Source organism: Pseudonaja textilis, chromosome 4 (assembly GCF_049901715.1).
Source record: "Pseudonaja textilis isolate UNSWEBS1 chromosome 4, rPseTex1.2, whole genome shotgun sequence".
Classification (NCBI taxonomy): domain Eukaryota; kingdom Metazoa; phylum Chordata; class Lepidosauria; order Squamata; family Elapidae; genus Pseudonaja; species Pseudonaja textilis.
In genome coordinates this window covers 63,190,610-63,210,053 of record NC_141993.1, presented here as the reverse complement: position 1 = coordinate 63,210,053, position 19,444 = coordinate 63,190,610, and the positions used below count along the sequence as shown (strand labels likewise).

Below are 19,444 nucleotides of genomic sequence, written 5' to 3'. Positions count from 1 at the left end.
TTACTTTTACATTTGCTTATTTAGATATATATATATATATATATATATATATATATATATATATATATATATATATATATATATATATACATACATACATACATACATACATACATACACATACAGTATATGGTTTTGATTGAACTATATGGAAAAGCTTATTTATTTGATAATTGGTAGCTTTTAAAAATATTATTTTAAGGGATTTTGAAAGAAGAACAGACAATTCACCATTGCACTCTGTATAAGTTAAACATTTCCACAAATGGTCCTTTTTTCTTCCAGCTCAGGATTTGTACTGCAATGGCTTATTAGAGTCTTCAGTAAATATAATCTAGCAGAGTGAGAAGAGGCTACTGAATTTTCATAGTCCAACTTTCCATCTTACATGCGGTTTTATTTTTTCCCCTAGTCTCCTTGTTTCAAAAGTAAACTTCATGAACCAGTTTTGGCTGCTGGAAATACAAATATTCTGTAATCAGATCACTTTGAACTACATACCTGCCAAAAACCTGCAGTTCCCAGGTTTTTTTTTTCTTAATCAGCAGGATATCTTGGACTATTTGAATAATGTAGATTCTCTGTTTCAAGGAACTGTCTTAATACTTTCTGTATCCTCATGAATAAAAGATGCAGTAAGGTATAATCATGATCTTATAACTCGTTAAAAAAAAGCCTGGATGGGTGGAGGGAGGGATGACAGAAGCAGGAATTGTATGGCTTTCTACTTCGATAGCATATTTTGCTGAAACATAGAGAACTTGAGACATACATTTAGTCATCAGTTAAATCTATGTACATCTGCATATGAATGGAGCAGTAACTTTCAGAGATTTTAAAATAAGACACTGCTCCAAAAATAGTTGTTGCATACATCAATTAATTTAGTCTTTTTTAATAGTTACATTAGCTTTCTTTCTATTTAGCATCTTACAATATTATTTGGACTGCAAAATCTAGATGTTGGCTACATGGTCAGCAAAGACTTTGAATTCTCTGTATCTCTTTGAAAGCATTTAGTGGACATATGAATTTTTTTTTTGAAGCATAGATATATTCTTAAACAATGTTGTCTTATATAGTCAGAAAAACGATACCGAAATAAGGCTTTAATCCAGAAACCAATTAAACTGCTTCAAAGGAATGTACTTTTAAAGAAGATTTTGCCATGGATAACTCCAGGGTTTGGTTTTTTTTTTTAAAAAAAGCATTTGCATGAAATTACATTCCACTGAAATCAAAACATAATGGTATTAACAGCAGGTTCCAGAGTGTTTCAAGATTAAATAGCACACAAGATGGAACAAAAGTACCTTCAGACACTACAGTGAATAATAGTGATATATTTAAAAAATCAGCTCTGCAGATCATTGGATGAGGATATAAATAAATATTTAATCCAATTAAATTCAATAAAACCATCACCAGTATGAAAATTTGTAGTGTTGAATACCAGAATTAACAAAGAGATTTCAAGTGCTAATCGTCACCTTAAAAGTCCCATGTGTCTTGGGGCTTTGTTACCTGCAAAACTTCTTACTCCAAGCAGAATTTGCTCACCCAAGAACTATCTGCACCCCTCTTGAGGTGTGAGAGAGGGATACCCAGAGGCAATCATTTTCTACAACAGCTCCCCTATAGCTGACCACATTACCCTGGTTATAAGATCATGTCATCATTTCTGATATTTAGAAAGTGGCAGAAAATTTGGCTATTCCAAACACTATCTGTGATGCAGGAATGAAAAGCTGCATTTGTAACTAGTGCTATTCATATGATTGTAAAATATATTTGTGGATTAGGATATTGATCTGATATTTTTATATTGTTTTGTAGTGTATTATATTATTTTAAGACACGCTGTACATGTTGTGGAGCAGCAGTAGATACTGAGGCAGACACGGAGCTAACAGTCAAGAAGCTTTATTCAACGAATAAAGGGTTGCCGCGGCTGTCGGGGCTAACAGGCAGTCAGCTGGCGGCAACAGCTGATGCCGTTTGACAGCCCCTTTTATAGCCGGCTGTCAAACGGTATCAACCAATGGGAGCAGTCTGCGCTCCCGCCAGAAGCGCGGACCGGATTGTAGCCTACAGTCAGTCTATGAATACAACAGTACATTGCTTTGGCACAGCAGAAAAACAACTAAAACATATATAAATCTACAAAACAATAGAGAATGATTTCCAAAGTATAAAAACTTTGTTCACACAACATGCTAATCTGAAATCAAACAAATCTTATACAACATTAAGAAAAATTTCTATTCATTAAGAAGAATTTCTTTTATGAACCTTAAAGTGGACAAGAGTGAAAACTTTTCTTTCTGTTCCCAAAGCCTTGTGGCCAGCTAAATTCAAGCAACTGGCCTAGGAATGGTCCCAGTTGGGAGCAGGGATACAGAACTTTAAGGCCAGGAATCATCATTTAAGAAAAAGAATATACACATAGCAAGGTACAAACAGTCTATAGTGATTTGAGCAGGAATAAGCTGAACAAGTTTGCTAGAAGCATTTCAATGCCATGGTTTAACAACATTGAAATTATGTAATTTATTTATTTGCATTAGTATTAGCAATGTCATCAAGAATTTTTTTCAAAAATGGACAGGCACTAGCTGGTACTATGAAAAGATCAGAACATAAAATTAACAAATAAACTGTTCGTAGGAGTTGATGAAACTATAAAATATAGGGCAGGAGTATGGCATCTATTGACTGGAACATGTTGTCTAACCACATCAGTTAATTTCATATCAGCCTCTGTTACTACCAGAGCATCCTCAGGGTATGATCAAAATGGCCGAAGTGGCAGCCATGATGGTGAAATCAAAACTCCATCTGTTTATTTTATGTGACATGGATGCCCAATTACTACCTTATTCCACATTCAGACTCAAGCCTAGAGAAAGAGACAAAAAGTGCAGGAGAAAGAGAATGAATAGCTTATTTCTACCCCTGCATTATGAAATGTGTGAAGAACAAGGAGAAGAACAAAAGGTGGGAGCAGAAAGTACTGTGCAAAATGAGGGGTGCTTAACTCAACTTTGCTACATAGAAGAGACTATGAAGAACTGATGTATAGAAAAGCTATACTTTTCTAGAATGTCTTAAACTTTCAAATGTTTAGATCTGTTTTTACTTGTGTTATAAGAAGGGAATGTAATGGATTTCTCTTATGCAATTTACGAGCACATAATTGGGAAGCAGTAATAAGGAGCACAATTTCAAATGTTCTGACAGAAAGCCTGATATTCAAGCATTATCTTGTTCAGATAATGCAGAATCATTTACAGTATTTCAAGAAGCTGAGAATTGTTTGCAAGAAGAGTAATAGAAACCCTTTTGTTTCTGTTCAGCTTTTATGCCATGCGTATTTAATCTTAAACCCAGGGACCTCAGGTTTCCCTTGTGGGCAGTAAGGGACTCCTTAAAAAGAAGCTGTGGACAATACTGGCTCTAAAATATAAATGATGGATTTAGTTATTCTCTAAAAAGGTGTGATATAATTTTCTCCCATATTGTAAGGGTTCTAAAGAATAAGGTGTGATAAGCCTTTACACAAGCTCACACAACTTAAAAGAGAAGAAAGAATAACCACCAGATAACTTTAAAAGAAGGAAAAAGAAGAGAGCAGAGAAGGGGGCAGCTAGCCAGCATCATCTATTTGCCCAATGTCATAATATCACATGTCATTTAGATGTCTGAGAACAAAAAAAAAAATCTTGCCATGGCATGAGTCCTAGTTGTGGTTACTGTACATCATATTTTAATTATCTCCAAAGAACAAGAATGCAAAGTCAAGAGTGGATCGGGGAGAGAAAGAGAAAGCAGGAAATGCAGGCTTAATTTAGTGGGTCTGCCTAGTCCATAAATCATGAACAAATACATAGAGGATGGAGCCATTGACTGGCATTGCCAATAAGAGAAGATTGCTACTATATGCTTCTTGAAGATGAGCAGAACAATGATTTAATGTTGGACAATAGTTGATTATAGTATATTCCTACAAACACATTTTGCAATTCTATAATATCACTTATAATTATTATGTTTTTGGGGATCACTGTTGAGTAGATGTGTTTAGATACTGCCTAGGAGCAAGCCATTGTTGAAAACAGGATGTTGGAGGCTGTGATAAGGCCCTGAAGATACCCTGCTTTTCATACTTTCCTTCACACATTATCACTAAATTCCAAAGTTGTAAATATTGTCATGATAAATTTCATGACAAATAAGCATCTGCTACTTCCTTGGGGCTGTAGTGCCCATGAACATTGGCTGTGTATGTTACATAAACGAAGCTGAAAACCATTTGAGAAAAAAGTTTAACTAGGCAGCAAATAATGTAAAACATTTAAACATCCGTGTTCAGGATGCAACAGCTGCCAAACTCCCTCAGTTTGGGAGGATGTTATTGCTGCTTAGGGAAGAGAAACTGTACTTAGATAATTGGTAAAAATGCAAATAATAGTCACAAAAATGCAAAAATGTTAGGGACCACCCACATTCCAGCATGGGAATGCTTTTGGTTTATTTCGCTTATCAGATAATTATCTAGACTTGTTACTAAACTGAAAGAATTATAATTGAAGTTAAAATATTTAGAGATATGTGATTTGCTATGAAAAAGTCCACTTCACCCGATTTTTATGATTGTGTTAAAGAAATAGAACAATTTGAGAGACTGGATCCACACATTATTCTAAATCATGATATATCTTCTTTTTTTAATTTAGTACACTGCAAGAACTTTGCCAGTTGTGCATTGGTTGATTAAAAAAAATGGCTAGAATAAACCTTGGTAATGTGATACATGAATACACATTCTGGTGTAGTGGTTAAGATGCTGGCCTAGAAACCAAGACAGTGTGAGTTCTAGGCTTTGCTTAGATATGAAAACCAGCTGTGTGACATTGCATTAGTTGCTCTCTCTCAACTCAACCCATCTCATATGGTTGCTTTTGGGGGGAAACAGGAGACAAAAATATTAGGTTAAGTCTGCCACCTTGAGATAGTTAGATAAATAGGATGGGGATGGACGGGGATGGAGAGAGGAGGAAGAGGAAGAAGAAGAGGAGGAGGAGAGGAGGAGGAGGAGGGTGGAAGGAAGATGATCTTAAGCAATAATCTTTGTATGGGCTTTCATCCAAGCATTTATTATCTCTGGGACAAGATAAAGTTACAGCTCATCTGTCATTATCTTTCAGTAACAATAATTGGTTTCTCCTGAACAGTTGTTTCTAAAAGGCTTCCCCCCCCCCCCCCACAGAATTTGTTCATCAATTCTAAAGAGAAACCAAACATATTCGCATGTGTCTTTGCTTGTAGTTTGGATGTTTTCAAACTCTTTATCACTGCTAGTCACAAAACAACTCTTCTAGAACTCTGTATTCTATTGCATCCAGAAAAGATTGTGCAGACGAAAGTATCGAGGATCATTCTCTTGTTTATATATGTATTTTTGGTGGCAAATAGGTAATACTTTCCAAGAGAAAGTAAATAAAAGTGATGCTTTGGGCTTCTTGTTTAGCTTTTTGAAAGCGGTCTGCTATACTGTAGGCTGCCTTTCAGATCTTCCCAGATTTGCCTGCACAGTGCGATTCATATGACAGCAAAAGACAGGTGCACTGAAGCAAAACACCTCCAGAGAAGACCGCTCTTACTGAACGAAGCAAGTCGCATGTTATCAAACGCAAAAAGGGGGGAAAGGAAAAGGCAACTCACTCGAGAGGACAGCAGAGCGTAGAATTTTAAGAAGTCACCAATGCAGAAAGCCAAAAAAAGCCTCAATCATCCTAGCGCGATCCCCTCGCTTCAAACTAAGATTTTGCTGCCTCTTAGACTTGGGCAAAGAATTTTTCAGGCAAAGCAGGGAACTGCGATCTGTCTCTCTTGTCCCCACTTACAGATAAAGTGTTTCAAAACTAGTTTCTAATGAGTTGTACCCACTGTTGGTTTTATCTAACGGAAAAGCAGGATAGAAAACGCTACAAATAAGCAAAGAAACTTCAAGGGATGAAACCATCTTGCCGGGTGGCAACGTTGCACTGACATTTCTTTCCGTTAAAGACACCGGAGCTCCGCTGAAAGATACAGTCCCCAGGCGGGGGATGGAGGGGGGGTGAAGTGGGGGGGGGGGCTATCCTCCTTCGAGTTACTCCGCAGCGAGAAAGCCGCTTTAGCCCGGTCAGCATCTGACTACACTCACCTTCGCGGCAACAGCAGTAGGGAAGCCGTCCTGCTCCCAGCCCCCCAGAGCCAGCATGTAAATGAAGGCTAGCCCCAAGTGCCAGGTTTGGGGGCGCACGGGCCTCTTCATGTCTCGCGGCACTCCTGCCCTTCCTTTCCAGTGTCACAGGTCTGCGGTCCCCAATTTCGCCACGGTCCTGGTGTCACTCACTCACTCACTCACCCACCCGGCGCATCCACGCACCGTCCAAGCTCCTCCTTCCTTGGGGTGGCGGGAGGAGAGCAGACAAGCGTGAAAGCGGCAGAACTTTGCCCTAGAGGAGGAAACACAGACGGAGGAGCAGCCGGGCGGGAGCCGAGGACCCCAAGCTTCAGGGGCGGGTCTCCTCGAAGTCAGGTACCCCCGTCGGAAGAACGTGGAGGGGAAAGGAAGGGGGGGTTGTGAGGGGGGTCGAGGGGGAGGAGAAGGTAGCATCCCGAGCCAAGTATCCGATGTGCTGGGACCCAAACTCTCAGAATACAGTGCGGTCCAGGGGTCAATGTTCCACCACATCTGGATTGCCTGATCGGGAAGGCTGCGCTAGAGATCTTTGCCATCTTTGCCATCTGTCTTTGAGTTGGCAGAAAAGTGTGCAGGATGACATTTGCTCTTCCATGGGAAATCCTGCCTCTAGGGCCTGCCTTCTCAATTACTCCGGGTTGTTCTGCTCTTCCTTCAAGCTAATGAGTGACAAAGCCTAACAAACTATTCACATCCTGATATTTGCCCTTGGAAGAGATTGGGATACAAGAGGAAATATTTCTTTAATGCTGGTGCAGCTAAGGACAACTTAAGATGAGCTGGTATTTCATTGCATGATATGGCCACAATGCCATAGGGACTTGGCAGGGCAGGGCAGGGCTTGGGGGAAATCCCTGTTCTTTTTTTTTTCCTTTTTACTAGATACAAATTGGAATAATGGCCAGATATCCCGAGACAAGTGAATGGTGCTCAGAAACTTTGACCAGTTTGGATCAAACCTGAAGATATCTTGATATTTATTTCCTGTGGCTTGGGATGAGCAGCACAGCCCAAAGCTGCTAGCTAACCATTTAAATATATGCCCTCCTTTTTCCTTGCTGAACCCTAAATATGCCTGGAAAAAAGGCTAAAAGGCTTGTTGGTGTGTAATTTGCCACCAGTTTGCAACCATCTGGGTCCTGGACAACCCTGAGAATCAGAAAAAGGGGACTTTACAGCTGTATTTTGTTAATTCTTTATACCAGGCCACAGTACGTCCCTGATTGGATTTTTGTTGCTATATCAATTAGACGGTTCTGAATCTCTTTGCTACTATTCAGTTTGTTGTAGTCCAGGTGCAATAGCCCTACTTTTGGTTTGGAATAAGCAAACTGTTGTTTAGATATATCTTCAGTGGGAAATACTGAAGATATATACTGAAGTCTTTGGATTTCAGAATTTTAATTAATAGAATTATGCAAATGTTAAAAATAATTAGGAATCAGTGCTTTAGATTTTACACAAGTTCAATACCTCACTGCTATTTCTTAAAACTGCTTGTCTATTTTTTCAGATTTTTGGAAAAAAAGAGACTGTGCCTCTTGAAATAGCTGCAAGTTGTTGTTATAGCCAGAAGGAGCAGGGATGTGCTGTGGTTGCATAATTCTGAATTACTCCTTCCAAATTATTTGAAAGGAATGCACAACCCAGCTTAACAGTTTGTCTACTTAACAAACAGATTAGTACAGTATCAAAGTCCTGAATTAGATAAGCTCACAATCTCATTAAATATAAGGGTTACCTTGTCTGGAGTGCAAAAATCTGGATGGCCACTAGAGGATGTTCATAGTTTCTTGTTCCTTCCTTTTTGTGGTAGTCCAGATCTTTGCACTTTAAGTTTGATCATGCGTAAAATTACTCTTTCATGGCAATTTTAAAAATCACATTAGGGTTCACATCCAAAGCTGTGACAAAAGGAGTTTTTACAGAAACATTTGGACATTATTATTTTCACCCATTAAGGCAAATTGTTTTTACTATAGAGAGGGTAGAAGTGGCAGGTTTTTTTTAGTATACGTGATGCACATAATTTATGCTAATACATGTAGAATAAAAAGTTTTGGCCTTGAGTTACCCTCATATGAGAATGATTTATAACAGCAGGTGCAGTAAGATGATTCGTTACCTTGTCTGTAAGACTTTTTACATTAACCGATCCAAGAAAAGATGGTGTTAGTTCCGGTGTTAGTTCTTGAAAGCTAATCTGGAATGTTACATGTTCTTTCAGATATTGTCCTTTATAAAGTTTCAGGATTTCCCTGTCACTATCACTCACTTTCTGTTTATTATTAAGACTGTAAAATAATGTTGACTGAGAAGGTATTTTAATATTTATTCAAAGATTGTCAAGGGAGCTTAGAATTTTAACTATACTGACATGAAGAGGCTTAAAATGGATTGTTGAGGTATTATGTGACACACTTAACAGAATCAGAGTTAAGCATGATAGATGCTGTCTATGTTTCCTCAAGATGATGCCCCTTCTAGAAAAAAAAAGCAAGTAATATTTTAAAGACATATTCAGTTTGTTTGTTTGGCAGACTTTGGTATGGTTTAGATCAGGGGTCCCCAAACTTGGCAACTTTAAGACTTGTGAACTTCAACTCCCAGAATTCTCCAGCTAGCTAGCTGGCTGGAGAATTCTGGAAGGTGAAGTCCACAAATCTTAAAATTGCCAAGTTTGGAGACCTCTGGTTTAGATATTATGTGAAACCATGGTTCAGCTAACTATGATTTTAGTGAGAAAATGAGTATTCTTCATATTTTACTCTGCATAATGGCTAAACCAGGCCAGCATGCTAAATTACAGGTGATAAAAGCATGCTACGGTTTAATGCAATGTATGTTCTTCTGAATGAAGATTTTTTTCCTATGCTAAACTTGTAAAAGACAATATTTGGGTTTCAAGCTTGAAAATCCTAGAATCATTTTTGAATCTCAGCTATTCAGACTCTAAACAAATGTAAGACTTTTTTTTTGGCCTTATTCTAAACCCTTTTTGCAACTATTTCTGTTATGTTATGTTACTCTCAAATCTCTCTTCGGAAAAGACTTGTGATATGGAAGGAATTTGTTATTCAGAGGGAACTCAGAACTCCTACTAGGTGTGCCAGTGTTAGTATTCAGCTATTTTTTAAAGGTAGCTATTTAATTAGAAAATAATGTCAAAACAAATTAGCTTTATATTTGCCTCCATATTTCTACTTGATTTAAAATGGTTTTCTAAGGACTGGGGTTCTAGAAAGAGATATTCCAAGCACTCATAAGAATTCTCTTGATTCTTAAAAAAAGGACAAAAGATATCTTGGCCCCCCAAAATAGAAGTTCTTACACATTTTCAAAATAAATTTGATACTAAATTACTCATTCTCATAAATCAAGTTCCTTGAATTGCACTGCTCTGGAATGGAGAACTGAATGAGACCTGTATCAGGTCCTTTGATGGTTCCTTCATTAGGACATAGCTAAAACCCAAACTGAAATAAAGACACATTTACGGGTGCCTGTAAATAATCCTACCATGAATAATAGGAGCATTTCCAGGTATCGGAAGTGTCTGAAATGTACAATGATTTTTTTTAACATGCATGTTTAAACAAACTTGAGAATTATTGACTGATTATATTTTTGCTTTTGAAAACAAAGTTACATGGGGAATCTTGTTGTGGATATATAAATAGCAATAGCACTTTGACTTATATACCACTTTATAGTGCTCTACAGCCTTCTCAAAGCGGTTTACAGAGTCAGCATATTGTCCCCAACAATTTGGGTCCTCATTTTACCCACCTTGGAAGGATGGAAGGCTGAGTCCCACCTTGATCCTGGTGGGATTCAATCTGCCAAATTGCAGTAGGAGTAGCTTGCAGTACTGCACTCTAACCACTGCACCACCCAGGCTCCTAAATGAAAGCAAGAACATTTATTTTGTGACACCAGAAGACCATTTACATTAGTATTTCACTACAGAAAAGTCTGCTAATATTGGCAAAATATCTCAATTTAAGTGTAAAGTTAAAAATATTTGTGCATAAAATTAAAGTTTGTCATACTTTTTTTCCCAGCAGATCACAAAACCAAGAAGAATGTTGAATGTGGTTTTCATAGCTGCAATGGGATCAAGCCTTGGTTATTAAAAATTAAAATATTGAAGGCCTGGATTCAAATATATTAATATAAACTACATCCATAATGAATTGCTTATGTTGGATTAAATTCATTACATGTGTATGGTATGTTTTCCCTTCTAGTTATAGTAATAACTTTCAAAATAGAAAACAGAAGCAGACTCAAGTCTGCTGGTTTTTAATCTTATTGGTGCTACCTGAAATTGATTGCCTCTGGTATTTACCCATATATTTGCCAGATACTGACAAAATTCAAAATATAAGCACAAATATATACATATTAATTTTGTTGATTTAAGAAATAGGATTTCTCTAATTTACTCATGTTCCCACTCGAGCTTTAGCTCTTTCTATTCCTTAATTTCCTATTTTCTTAGGCCATCCATCTTTGCCATAAAATTTTTAAAGTGTCATGAACTATGTTTGTGCTGAATGGTACAATGCAGAGGTAAGGAATCTGGTGCCCTCTAGAAGAGCTAAAGTTCATTTCCCATAAGTTGACCATTTGTATCTATTACTTAGTATGGAAAAGCTCTATAAAAATTAAGAAAATCAAAGTAAGGGTTTCAAGCATCCTCCAATAGAGACATAAAACTTTACAACTTTGGTTTCAGGGAGAAACATGAGGTGGTAAATCTCTATTCTATGACCAGGATGCTTAGTTTACTTTTCTAGAGCCAAGTCTACACTAACTGTAATTCAATTAGGTGTAGAGATTACCTGACAACACAACAAATAAGAGAAATAAAAAAATTATATGACATCTCATTTTCTGTTGGCAAAAGAGGATGGCAAAAAAGATACTTAAAACAAAAGCTATTATTCCATGGTTTTCTTTTAACACCAACTAGTATATAAGCTGGGTTCACTTACCTTAGTGAAGCACAAACGAGCTAGCCATGATTTAAACTAGGATAATGTACAAAACTGTCCTGTAAACTTATAAACTATAAACTTCTCCATTATGTAAAGCATGTGAAATAATCTATGGATTAGGGCAAAGGTTGTCATTATGGATACTATACTGCATGGCAATTATCTCATACTTGTAGGTGGGATGTGTATTTTGTTAAAGGAAGGTGGTACAGGTAGTCCTCAACTTACGATCATTCATTTAGTGACTGTTCGAAGATTCAGTGGCATTGAAAAAAGTGACATGACTGTTTTACATGCTTATAACCATTGGTCACATGATCAAAATTTGGATGCTTGGCAACTGGCTCACATTTATGACACCTGCAGTGTCCCAGGGTCATTTGAACATCTTTTGCAACCTTTTGCTAAGCAAAGTCAATGGAGAAGCCAGATTCACCTAACAACTATGTTACTAACTTAACAACTGAAGTGATTCACTTAACAACTGTGGCAACAAAGGTTGTAAAATGGGGCAGTAGCAATAGCTCTTAGATTTATATACCACTTCATAATGCTTTACAGCCTCTCTCAGAAGTTTGCAGAGTCAGCATATTGCCTCCAACAATCTGGATCCTCATTTTACCGACCTCAGAAGGATGGAAGGCTGAGTAACCTTGAGCCAGTGAGAATCGAATTCCTGAGAGTGAGCTGAATTAGCCTCCAATACTGTAATCTAACCACAGTACCACCATGGCACAACTCACTTAACAACTAACATGCTTAACATCATATATTTGTGCTCAGTTGTGGTCATAAGTCGAGGACTATCTGTATTAAGTGTGCAAATATGTGACTATATTCACAAGGAACTATGAAGAATTCATAAATGATACATAGGATAGTGAATCCACAATTTTATAGTCTTCCCACTTTATATCTTGAGATGAAGGTGATACGTTTACTCAATATTCCATCCCATACTTAACTATATTTTTTTCAATTTTCTCAATTTTTAAGACCCATATGATCTAAAGTAACATTGGCTGAATATGTCTGACAAAAGGAACAACTCTTAATCATATCTTAAACTATGTATAATGCAAACCGAGCCACTGAGTTAGAAAAATAAAGAAAAAAATCCTAATCATTTTTCTAATTCTTTTAAATCTTTGCAGTAAGATTTTCTTATATCAATTAAAGGCTGATTATCATAATTTAATCTGTGTCTTCCTATGAATTAGGTGCCTAATAATTGTTGCTTCAGTCCAGCCATCTTATGGGGTAAGTGGTACAAAGAAAAAAAATCTTCTTTTATTCATATGCGTGTTACAAAATTATTTTTGAATCAATAAAATCTTACTGTATGTGTTACTGGTGGAAAATGAATAATAGCTTTAACCAATAAATAATTTGGAATATCTTCAATGACCTATTGTGAAACATGAAGTTGCTTGGACAGATTCCTTAGTATAATTAGTCAAATTAGCTAGCAAACATTTTACATTTACTTGTATTGAATATAGTGGGACTTTTAAGTAATAATTTTTGCTTAAAGCTCAATATGAATGTTTGTCTTGAATATAATTAAAGTGAGAATTACTTCAATAGCATGTTTACCAAATCATATCTGATATTCTGTACAATTAAACATCAGGACAGATATAGCATTGAAACTGAAGCATTCTACAAGGTAGGGTTTAGGGAAAAAACTCTCATAGGCATCTGGTCTGAATCTTAAAAAGACTAATAATCTTACAAAGACTAATAATATTCCTACACAATGCCCCTATTATTGTTGTGGACAATCTATTTATAATTTTGCTTTTAGAAAACATATACTAATTACACAGTTTGGATAGTTTCAGGCTTAAAATATCTCCAACTTCAAAACTTCTATAGCTTATATACCTCCCAAAATAGATACAAGTAATAAGGTAGTAAATAACAATTTTAAGCAAACTTTCTCTCTTTGGGAAACTTTTCCTCACTTATTCATCAGTATAAGAAATCTTGCCTAGTTGCCACAAAATCCCATCACATTTGAGAAACTTCTGAATCAAATTTTAGCTGCTGGTGACCTCTTAAGAGAACTAAGACTAGAACATTTCTTGCAGAGGAAGCTCAAAAATGTAATTAATTTATTATTAAACACGTAACTCTAAGGAACTTAAGGTCAGCTTGCAAAGAATTTGATGGTTCCACAAAACACTGGCAGTTTCTTTGGGAGGAGCTGTAAATCATTAAATGAAAAATAGTCAAAATTTTTGTGATTAATCTATGTTTTGACTATTCTAGCATTTTAATCTTCAGTGCAAGGTTAAACTGAAAAATAGCTTTCCTAGAATGATAATAAAACGGGGGGTGGGGGAGACACCCATTTAACAATGCCTCAGAAACATGCACCTAAAAAGCCAAAACAAGCAAGGGATAGATTGATATTTCCCTTGAATTTTGCCTCAAGATAAAATGACCCAGATGTCTTTTTTTGCATAACTAAATATGCAAAAGTACATATACAGGCTAAAGATCAAGAACACAAAATGTTTTGGAAATATTTTTGATAAGGAAAAAATAGCCAATTCATTTAATGAGAAAACTATGAAGAGAATCTGAGGGGGTCCATCATTATTTACTTTATGGAAGTCCCTCAAGGCCTGGCTACTATGTCATCGGGCATAAGGTTCCCAATAGGTCCTCTATGACTACAAATATATAATTTCTTACACGCTTTAGGTTTTTTTTTTTTTTAAAAAAAATCTTTTTAATAATAACTTTTAAAAAATCATTTTATATCTTTGTTGAACATTGCCCAGGGTCACATTTCATAAAATGGGTGGCCATATAAATTTGATATATAAAATAAAGAAATGGATGAATAAATAAAAGAACACCATGAAAATATAAACCTGTTTGGTAATAGGCATAGAGTTAAATTACAGTGAGACACAAAAGCCAGGTAAGTCAAGAATGCAAGATGCATTGTATCACCAATAAATGCACATATTTTTTGTTTACATGCTGTGTGGCTGAGATACAAATATGAAATTAAAGCCAATTTTGTAGATTTGTTCATACATTTTATGAATATTATATTTACTGTACATATTCTGGCTAATATATGGATGACAAACTAAATTGTCAGTTATGCAGCTGATACTGTAACTCCAGTATATTATCTGATAATATTCCATCTTATCTGTTTGAAATTTTTATGGTTGCCTAAAAACTCTTTTAAAAGTGAATCCCTTTCCCCAATGGCATATAAGAATCAACTTATGGGCATAAAAGTGCCATGTTTCATATTATCACCTCACAGTAGCAACTTTCTATATTATATTTCTTCAATGCTGTAAAGGCACAAGATTCATGCCAGAAATAGTTTGGCAGCCTTGTTCTAGACTTGGTATATTCATTTTTGTTTAAAATCAGAACCCGCCCCCAACATCTTTCCAAAACGACTCTCTTCCTATAAAACAGTGAAGTAAACTTTAACACAGAAAATTTCAAAACTCCCAATAACATTTTGATATTTGTTTAGTTTGGGTTTTGGCTAGGGAATTGTGTTAACCAGTTTCCCAGCACTTCAAGGACAATTCCCATAATCTTGACTGATGTTTTTATAGGTCTCACACTTAACCTCTTTTACTTAAAATTATGCAATTTCTTGAATTTCATGTTCTTCACTGATTGGTTCCTATCTCTTTTGCCTTGTCTAGGAACTAATCTTTGTGTGTGTGTTTCTGTTTTGACTTAACTTTTTAAAAATTCCATTACCATCCTTAGCTAATTTCCTGATCTTGTTTTTTTTGCTTTTTTTATTAAAACAATCTGTAATAGCCATTTCATAACTTCAGTTATCTAAAGATAGTCTTATTGGGGTTAATTTTAGATGTTTTTTGTACATGTGTGTGTGGGTACACACATACATACGTACACACATACATACATACATCTAGTACAGTACAGAAATGTGAAAAATAAAATAATGCACACATACCCATATACTTATACAGGTTTAATGATTCTATAACCTTTTAACATTCTTCCTTATCAATCATTATCTTACCCATTATTTCTTTTATATTTAGTTTGTAAACAAGTTTTTAAAATAGCCTTATTGACGATTAAGCATTTCTAAGCTTCCAAACACATTTATATGATGTTGGTAAACAGATCTGAAATAGGATAACAATAAAAACAGGAATATCTTGTAATTCTTCTTAGGGTTCATATATTGGACATTGTGGTGGAGAAGATTGTTCCATTTGCCGATGCTTTCCTGAAAAAGGCTCAAGAGTAAGTCTTAGTTTCCTTTATTTTGCCCTGCTTTTCCTCTAAATAGCTTTTGAAATTAAATTTCAAATAAAAACAAACCAAATCATGCTAATCATGAATAAAAAGTAAGGAAAGATACACACTGTCATTAGACACTGTAGCAAGAGAACCATGTTAGTTGATTTAGACAAAATTCAGAAAGAGTCTGTGTTCATCAGATTCGTGGAGCTACAGCTCTGAAATGCTCAGATCTTATAATAGAAGATATTAGTCTTCAGTGGTACTACAAGATCTTTTCGATTTGTCTATCTCCATTACCTGTTACCTGTTTCAAAAAAGATTTCAGAGCTATTTGCTAACTAATTTCTTACAGAAATTACCTTTTATCACAGTCTTGGGACAATGGCTTAGGAAGGTGGAAGCCAAAGATATCCATATTTTTAAAATAATGCAGATAATGCAGCCTTTACTTTACAAGCTGAATATTTAAAATCCCTTGGTATCATATGAATAGCTTTTTTTCCTTCTTTAATAATAGAGTTTAATACATGAGTTTGTTAAATCTAAAAATATTTCTTTGCAGTGCATACTCATTTATATGTGGGATAATGAACCATATCATGGAAAATTAGAAAATGCCATACTTGAATGAATGGGAATTTTAATTGCTAAAAAATGTAGTCTTTAAAATGTTAAACCAAGATCAAATAAAAGAGAAGCACATAAGGAAGCAAAAAATTGAAACTTAGTTCCACTTGCTCTTCACATAAAGTATTAAATCACTATTATGCATAACTCTGTATCTTTGAACAGAAGTAAATTGGGATTGCTTACTCTCCATGTCTGATGAGAAAATTCATATAATAAATAGGAAAAGAATGGTATTATTGATTTGATTGAGATTTGGCTGCAGTCTTGCATTAATAGCCATTTTTCAGCCTAATTGAATTCTAAGGGCAGTGCCTTGCTTAAAAAAATGGCAAATCAACTCCAGATTAAAAGATACAGAGCCCAATTACTAAATAATGATGGGGAGATTATAGTACTCTATCTATATTGATCTGAATTCAATCTCCCTTTTCATCATTAGCAATAACTATGATTTATTGTGTTGATCAAACTTACAGTAGGTAGCTTTCATTTAATCTTTGTTTTGAAAGAAATGGTAATGCACACAGTATTTATGTTAATTCAAACATCCATGAATAGGAACGTCAGTGGGAAATAGGAGGAGCCAAAGGAGAGAAAGACTTTGTAAAGCAGTCTTTCATGTCATCACGGGAGTGTCACATGATGTAGTGGGACGTGATGCATCCAGCCCATTGGCCAGGAGTTTGACAACCTGTTGTAAAGTCTTTGTAAAGAAAGAGTTTGTAAAGTTATCAACTTATGTTTAATCAATTTGTCCTATGAGAATATTGTACTTTAAAGAATACAAAATTTAAAATAATTATACAGAAAAACATTTTGGGTTTTGCTTTTCATTCTATAATCATTAGCTGTTTTTCTCTAAAACTAGCTGGGGTTTTTTGTCCTGCTAAAATTCTGCAGTTGTACTTTATGGTTTTGAGAATTTTTTTTAAATTAAATGCATTTTAATAGTTGAAAGGGCCACAATATGACCTGGTTTGCTCCTATCCACCATTTTAATTTTTGCAGAAAGAGTTAAGTACATCATGACAACAAGCTGTCATTGATGATCCTAACAAATAATTCCAGATGTTTAGTTATGCAGCTCTCTTGAGGTGTGATAAAGAACCCTGCAATTAGAAATTTCAGTATAGGATTCAATAGATGAATTAGCCACAACAAATAGTACTATATGCTCCTTGGTTCTGTCCAAGGTACTGAAATATTTGCTTCCAAACACTTAATTTTGGAATTCTGACTGTATATAATATTTTTTTTTTCTTTTTCCCCTGGTCTTTTCTTTCTTCTCACAAAGAAATAGTGACATCTGCTGGTGACTATGTATATACATAGACATAGGTTAAAAACAGATATAGATAAAAAAGCACATTTCCATATTTAGATGATGCATAGTATTGTTGCTTCATTAAAAAAATTAAAGAATATTTTCTTAATGAAAGCCATCTCATTTTCAGTCTAAGAGGTTTGATTTGGCTGAATTTAACAATCTATATTAGCTCAAGTCCAGGAAGTGCTAAACTAAGATTGGCTGATCCTGACATTGGAAAAGTTCCCGACTTAGACAATTAGCAAGTGTTCTGCTTTCCAATGGCCATCTAGATAGGTGCCAGATGGCTTTTTTTTTTTAGGATTCAAGATTATAGACTCATAGAATAAACCACCCAAGAGTTTATTGAAATTATATAAATTACAAGAGACAGTATATCTAAACATCCTTTCTGCATACAGGAACTCTGAAACAGGTTCCAGATAGACTCCTGGAATATAGCACTGTCCAATTTAGGGTTATGTTGAAGTTCACAATACCATCTGACTTCTCTTGGGTTAAATACTTTTTATAAATGAGAGAAGGTGATCTAATTTAACACCTGGAGATGCCTACTATGAATATTCCTGGCATCTCTCTCTCTTTATTCTCTCTTTTGAAGATTTATGCATTCATTGATTCCTGCAATATGTTTGAGATAACATAAATCTAGGACAACGTGCACAATAAAGTCAATACATTATGAGGCAATCAAAATAAATTCAGAGTGCAAAAGAAATCAAATAATACAATATAGGTGTTACAGAATAATATGGTGTTTATATAATATGCCAAAGGAAAAGTGGATGATGCCACTATACTTCATTGCCATTATTCCACATGAACACAACTATAAGCTGGTGGAATTTATTAGCATTAGGAGGAGATGCCAGGCCTACTTAACTGTACTGATTCGTTGTTTTCACATTAAGTGTGGCTTCCTTTACTGTCTTTATTTTTACAGCTGCCCTGAGAGTGAAATACCACAATGGTCACATTAGATGGGCTTAAATAATGAATGTTATAGATGTCATAAACTCATTCTTAGCAATGTTTCTACTAAGACAAGTAATACATGGTGTGCTTATGTTGAGTCAATCAACTATTAACCTCACTCTGGATTTTAGACTGGCAGTTGGCAATTCCATGGGTTGAATATAACCACTGAAAAAAATAGCAATTCAAATAATTCTATTCTAATTATGCTAAGCACTTTCATTATATGTAGCATCTAATGTCTTCAGTTATTTTTTAATATATGGGAGCGTTTGCTGATTGTGATTTCCAGTCCTGCCCTCAACACACAGCCACTTGGGTACTTTGAATGAGTTTGTCTTCCTTAGCCCTAGGAAGAAGCAATCCACTTTCTTGCCAATAAAACTGCAGGGACTTATCCAGAGAGTTGCCAGGAATTAATAGTGATTCAAAGGTGCATGCATGCACATGCACGGGGGGAGAGAGAAAGAGAGAGAGAGAGAGAGAGACAGACAGACAGACAGACAGACAGACAGAAGGAGAGATGTTAACAACAGGATTAACTCTGATTCGTATTCTTCTTTCTTTATCCGGACCACTTTTTCAACTATTTTGAAATTAATTGATCTACATAAATAAAATAAACTCTTTGGAGAGATAAAAATGTAGAAATTGGAATGGATACATCTGATTTCTGAGAGATTCATTTCTGTTAAAACTTAACAGCAAATAGTGGTCTGAATTGCTCAGAATTGATTTCTATACTATATCTCTAATATCCTTTTTTAAAGGAGGAAAATATATGTTTAACTTGTCATAAAAAATGGCTACTTGTATTCCATAATAAGTATAGATGAAACTCAAAAAATTAGAATATCGTGCAAAAGTTCGTTTATTTCAGTAAGCAACTTAAATGGTGAAGCTAATATATGAGATAGACTCATTACATGCAAAGCAAGTTGGATGTTCCCAAAGTGCTGTATCAAAGCACATTAATAGAAAGTT

The 19,444-nt window shown here is 35.3% G+C and overlaps 2 protein-coding genes across 2 annotated transcripts in view; one reads left to right on the top strand and one right to left on the bottom strand.

Moving 5' to 3' along the window:
* The window catches only part of COL4A3 (collagen type IV alpha 3 chain), a 68,994-nt gene extending 62,485 nt beyond the window's left edge, over window positions 1-6,509 (bottom strand). The window contains exon 1 of the mRNA XM_087933222.1: window positions 6,209-6,509. Coding sequence (XP_087789348.1) covers window positions 6,209-6,319 — 111 coding nt within the window. The 5' untranslated portion in view covers window positions 6,320-6,509. The remainder of the gene's footprint in view (window positions 1-6,208) is intronic.
* A 7-nt stretch (window positions 6,510-6,516) lies between these two features.
* COL4A4 (collagen type IV alpha 4 chain) overlaps window positions 6,517-19,444 on the top strand; it is a 71,817-nt gene continuing 58,889 nt past the window's right edge. The window contains exons 1-4 of the mRNA XM_087933227.1: window positions 6,517-6,586; window positions 10,318-10,482; window positions 12,474-12,513; window positions 15,457-15,528. Of these exons, the coding sequence (XP_087789353.1) occupies window positions 10,442-10,482; window positions 12,474-12,513; window positions 15,457-15,528 (153 nt within the window). The 5' untranslated portion in view covers window positions 6,517-6,586; window positions 10,318-10,441. The remainder of the gene's footprint in view (window positions 6,587-10,317; window positions 10,483-12,473; window positions 12,514-15,456; window positions 15,529-19,444) is intronic.